This window comes from Cariama cristata, unplaced genomic scaffold, assembly GCF_000690535.1.
Source record: "Cariama cristata isolate BGI_N322 unplaced genomic scaffold, ASM69053v1 scaffold15631, whole genome shotgun sequence".
NCBI classification, from domain to species: domain Eukaryota; kingdom Metazoa; phylum Chordata; class Aves; order Cariamiformes; family Cariamidae; genus Cariama; species Cariama cristata.
In genome coordinates, this window is record NW_009598835.1 from 400 (window position 1) to 6,446 (window position 6,047).

A 6,047-nucleotide genomic window follows, 5' to 3' on the forward strand; every position below is an offset into this window, starting at 1 on the left:
TTTAGCAGAGCGTCTCTCACGACTACTCCCTTCAAAAGTGGAAAGAGCCCCTTCTACAATGATGAATGCCGACATGGATGGTAAAAGTTGTTAATGTTCTTGTTCTGCATTGTTGTTTTTTCAAGTTAATATAATTTCCAGCTGTTACAGAGGTTGCATTAAAACTCATGTGATTTATTGCAGCTGTTGAGGCTGAGAATCAGGTGGAATTAGAAGAGAAAACACGGCTTATTAATCAAGTTTTGGAACTGCAGCACACACTTGAAGGTTAGCAGTTTGACACATCAGATTTTTTGACACAGTAATAAGAAGAGAACCTTAATGTTCTGCCGTACCTTAGTCAAAGTGTCCAGAAGTATGCCCCTTACGCAGTTGAAAGTACACAAACAAGGTCTCAGAACTACTTTTTTTTTTTTCCCCCTCTTTGTGCAACACAGTGTTTGCTTGACTCTTGTAATATGCATCAAGCAGAAGGGGCAACACGGTTAACTTTGCCAGGCTCCTTAGTTGACATACATCTTTGAGTCTGCTCATCACTGAACTTTTGTTTCCAAATAGTTTAGTTTGCAATAGCTTAATTCAAGAAAAGAATAAAGATACAGACTAACAGGAAGTTTGCGTAACAAGTTTGTCAGAATACTGTACTACAAAATAATACAGGAAAAATGGGCTTTAGATAAAACTTGTGAGTAGCACAGTGTTTTATAAGATACTACCTTATGGCAATGTTTCCCCGCATTAAAAGTGAATAGTTTTATGTAGGCACATAGAACATATTCATTATTGTATGCAATAGTGTCTAATATTTTTCTTATAATATCACCTTCGCAGATCTCTCGGCACGAGTAGATGCTGTTAAGGAAGAAAACTTGAAACTGAAATCAGAAAACCAAGTTCTTGGACAGTATATAGAAAATCTGATGTCAGCGTCTAGTGTTTTCCAAACAACTGACACAAAAAGCAAAAGGAAGTAAGGGTTGACTCACAGATGATGTCATTGTATTGCTGCTGTCTTTTTTTGTTTTAATTGGCATAGGCTACATGAGCTAAAATACTTAGTTTGTGGCTTTACTGGATTACCTGAAGATTATAAACTTTGGTGATAAACAGAATTAAGAGCGTTATGAGGGACAGGAGACATAAGTTTGTGTATTGTTAAGACTAAGCAATGTGCAAATGTAGTGTAGAGACTAAACTTTTGTATTTATTTAAAAAATTAGCATATCTTGTTAAAAACTGGATTCAGTTTGTCAGGTTAAACAGAAGTCTGTTGGCACTCTGAGGGTAGTGTTCATGACTGGCAAAATACAGTTGTAATATGGTGTTGAAGCCTCATTTGATAAAGATATTCAGAGTCTAATTGCATCACCTTTTCCACCTCAGATATATTTAGATTACTGTATAGTACTGTCCGTAGCTCTGCAAAGCAACTTTAAACAAAGCCCTGTAAACCAGTTAAGAATTTCTATGAAGTAATAGCAGTATGACATTATTTGCAGGGCTTGCGTACAGAAAAACACTGAAGATATTTTGGGAAGGGGGAGGGTAAGGGAAGAGGAACAAGGATAAGCAACTTACATCAGGGAAATTCCAAACTGATGCAGTATCAGAATGTTTGTAAGGGGTACACTTCAAGCCATTTTCACTTTCCTCGAAGAATGATCAGGCACAGCATCACGATGTATGATCTTCCTGAAGTTTTCAGTTGTGTGATGAAGAGTTAAATAAAAACCTGAGTAACAAGCTTTACAGAAACAGGTGGTCAACAATGTTCCTGATGCTCATTCTGAACAATCTGCAGTGAGGAACTAAGGAGAAGTCTTTCCTTGCCACCCTTTTACTTTCCTCTTAAAGTGCCAAACTTGTCTTTGCTTCAGGCCTTAGAGCAACCGTTTCCCTGCCCCAGAGCCTGAGCTTACGAAGTACCCTCTTGAGGCACTGCACAAAAACATCCAAGGCAGAAGACTGCAGTGGAACAAAAGCAGCTTTTGCCTCTCAAATCTGTGCTGCTCTGAGCAACACCTGGTGTCAAGGTGCCCTGTTTTTTACTGGCTTTGCTGTTGGGTAGCAGGTTTTGTAAAGGAGCTCAGCTGAGATTATGGGTCTGAGCACTTCCCATCAAGGCGGCATGTCTAGCATAGTCAGTGTTAAGGGAGAGCAGAAGCTGAAATACGACGATGTAAGTTTTAGCAGTACTCAAGTTGCATCTCTTTCAGCTTGCCAAACAGCAGCATTGCAGACTTACGGGTGTTACCTAGAACTGAGGTCTGTCTCTTCAGTAATGAAGCCGTTGTACTTTACCTTTTAACAAAAGAAAACCACTACTTCAAGGAGCTCTTTCAACCTTGCTGTGGTGAATTCCATAAAATAAAGCTGCAGGAACTGAATGAGCGGATGTAAGGGTAGAATAAATCCCTCTCAAACCCCAAGCTTCTCGGCAGCTAAGCACTGCTGTGTCTCAAGTATAAGTGGACACGGTGAGGTTCTCCCCTCCCAAATGAGAGATTTCCCATTTCTCCCCATTTCAGATGACTGTACAGCGCTCACTGGAGTGTCAGCAAAGTCAAATGATTGGAAACAAAGCACTAACATTTCGGTCTCGAGGGCAGTTTACAAGTCTGAGTCAAGGAACCTCATGCTGAAAAAAGTTTTACCCACCAAGGCACAAATGGCCAATACCATCTGTGTTCATGGGGTCCTGTAAAGACTGAAAGTTATTTTTAATCTGTGGACTACTCTCTCACTTTACTGCCTATCTGGAACTCTAAATTCATCCAAGAATTGCTAGCAGGTAGACTAGATCACATGCTTAGGCCAGGGTTTGAGCATTAAAAAGAAAAGAATAATCACACCAAGCACTGGACTTCTAAAGATTGCATTGCATTGCAGCCACTGTAGCTTTAAAGCCACATCACTGCACATCTCCATCTGCACTGCAGGAGATCGCGTGGTAACAGAGCATGCGCTTGTTAGACTTCAGCAGTTCCCCAGGATCAAGTAATCTCAAAATCATGGGTTTGTGTTGTAAGATTGGATAGTGATATTTTATCCATTGGTGTGTATATAGTAGTCATTTCATCTATATACCATTTTGCATCCCACTACTGTGGCCTTCATTTAACTTACAAACGTTTTAAAGATGTTGTATTTCTGACTTTACACTAAATAAAAACTTCTGATTTGTCTCGATTAGTTTGGTTTAACATTTGTAAACCCTGAAACTTCTCGTAACTATCTGTAGTCAAAAGGTGAAATAGTAGTATGGTGTGCCATCATCTTAATTGTTTCTACATAGCGGAAGTGTCCAAAAGACTAGATGTAATTAGCAACTATTAAGATTAAACCTGGGTTAATTAATCTGTTTTCAGCAAGCTTCCAGTTCCTGACTCACTTGGTATTTTCACTCATTAATCTTACATTTCTGTATACTTTTCTGTTCTGGCCTAAGGAAAAAGGAAAAGGATTGGTAAACTGCATCCAGCGTTGCCAAAGCTAAAACGTGCACCTCTCCATGTGGGAGAACTTTAAGCCAAGTCAGAATAGAAGAGATTTTACCTTTTCCTACAGAGGTAGTGAGCTCTACATTAGACAGAAGCCAGAATTATTACTTCATCATACCTCCATGAAGGTGGAAGCTAACTGAGGAGTAGCTTCAGTTGTAATTAAATAAAAAGGCCTCAATCCTATTTAGCCTTCCCTGAAGACAGAAAATTCTCCATCTGGGATTTGGCATTCTCAGTAAGACCACTTTTACTAAGCTGTGATGTAGCTGGTGGGAGTGCAGGCTGTGGAGGTCTGATACTCACAGAGTTCCAAAGATAACTGACAGTTTTAATAGGAAGGCATCCCAGAACTAGATTATCATTAATTTGTTCATATCAAAGCACTTTCAAGCAGCCATGACAGCAAGATCAAGTCTTTTTCCCGTAATACCTGCTAAATATAAACGGACTACACACAGGAACTGTGGGTGAAATCTCAATGTTACAAGCGTCAACGGAAGGGGGTTCCCCTTTTGCCTGGCTTTCTAGATCTAGAGCCTCAAACCCCCAAAGCTCATATTTCTCCCCCAATTACTAGATCCAAGTAAGCTGATGTGCAGAAGCATGTCTTCTCTCTCCAGGTTCCAGGTAATCGAAGTCATTAAGTCAGCATTAAAGTGAGACAGGCCTTACAGTCGGTATTATTGCAAACAGCACCCTTGAGTCATGGCCTCACCAGACCATTTTACCCATAATAAATGGCTCCTTATTTACTGAAGTGAGGTACAAGCAAAGATGTTGATGAAGCATTAATCAAGACTTTATGGGAACCTCAAGTTCAAAACCCTAAGGGAAGACTAGCATCCCTTGTGGAGTGACCAATCCCTGGTGTAACTATATCACACCAAACAAAAAACCACACACACAGCCAAAAACCCCAAACAAACAAAAAACCACCCCCAAACCACCCCCAGGTGCTGTAACAATTCCAAAGGGCTTTTACCAGGCTCAGACAAGATTCATTCAAAAGGAGTGCTGAAATGCTCCCTGACAGCTCACAGTAGCTGTTACTAGCAGGATACCGCATTGGTAACAACTTCTATCTATTGCTGAAAAGTCACAGGCAGGAGGAGGAATCTGGAGTCTTCACTTCTTACCTTTTACGTGTCGACCCTAAATAAATGGGAGGGAACTTGCATTTAACTTTGAAAAACCAAACCAAACCACCAAAAAAAACCCCAAACCAAACACACAGAGGCCTTTGCATCTAGTTCACACAAAATGGAGTCCAATATAAATAACTTTTGAACACTTCAACACAAGCACTTGAAGACAGTGGCTTCTTCATTAGGGTTAATTAAGCATTCATTTGTTAGAGACTTCCATGGAATCTTCGCTGACTTGATTTGCTGTGAAAATATTTCCTTAAGTGAACTAACTTCTTGCCAGGCAAAGGAAATCGGTTAGGCTCCTTATCAATTAATGTTTTTCTACTTGCTTTTAATGTATGACTGCTTTTGCTAGCATTTTACATCCTACTAATATTATAGGCAGCTGCCAAGCAGCAAGAGGTTTCTAGTGACTGCAGTTTTATTGTTTGTTTTAATATACAGTTGAACTTTAACAAACAAAGTTTCTTTTACAATATGCAGTTTATTTAAACTGTATTATGAGAATGCCCAGTTACTCACATCTGTAAAAAAACTTAACCATCAAAAATTCATATCTATATTAATAAATTTCATGTTAAGCAAGAATTATTAAATATTCTTAGGAGGCAATGTACACTTAGCAAGTATTCTATAAACAGAGGTTATACAACTCTGGTTTCAAACATGAGAACTATAAAAGTTTGAAAAAATCTGTATATCACTTCTGCAGATTTGATATCTGCATTCAAAAGTAAAACAAGTCACATCAATTACCACTTGTTCTATGAGTATTCTATTTTAAAATATCTCTTAGAAATAAATTACTGTAACCAATGTCTAAAGTGAACAAGTGACCACCCATGTAACAAGATCAACTAAAATAATTTACAATAAAAATCGTTGCTAGCACTAAATCATCATACAAAACAATTATTGCATTTAGCTCTGCACAGAAAATACCTTTTCTCATAGCAATGTGAACTGCTATAGATGCTACATCTATACTATCATCCTCTTTTAGCTGAAAAGTGTAAACAGCTAATTTTGTGCTAGAACTGCAAAAAAATTATAATTTATTCATGTCTTTAAAAATATTTAAGTAAGTTTATTTCCAACTAATACTAATTTCTAGGAATCTTCAAATCTTAAGAATCCTCCCCTTAAAATCAGTTGGCCAACTTGTAATTTCACTTCTTTTCTGAATTCAAAACATTAGCTAACTCCTCACAGATAGATAGATTCCCTTAAAAAAAGGGAATCAAGGAAGTCTGGGAAGGTTAAAAGAGGTTAGAGAATTAAAATAGGAGGGTTAAGTAGCAACGAGTCCCTCTTTTTCCTTCAAATCTCAGGAACTTGCATGCGGTCAGGCCCACTGAAGTGGCACACCAAAATTTACTATTATCTAGACCTACAA

The 6,047-nt window shown here is 38.4% G+C and overlaps 1 protein-coding gene across 1 annotated transcript; it reads left to right on the forward strand.

The window, feature by feature from the left end:
* The first annotated feature begins 10 nt into the window (after positions 1 to 10).
* Positions 11 to 1,321, forward strand: SCOC (short coiled-coil protein). The gene is made up of 3 exons (XM_009709454.1): positions 11 to 80; positions 184 to 267; positions 832 to 1,321. Exons 1-3 carry the CDS (start codon positions 59 to 61, stop codon positions 972 to 974), a joined length of 249 nt encoding a protein of 82 aa, XP_009707756.1. The 5' UTR covers positions 11 to 58; the 3' UTR covers positions 975 to 1,321.
* The last annotated feature ends 4,726 nt before the right edge of the window (positions 1,322 to 6,047 follow it).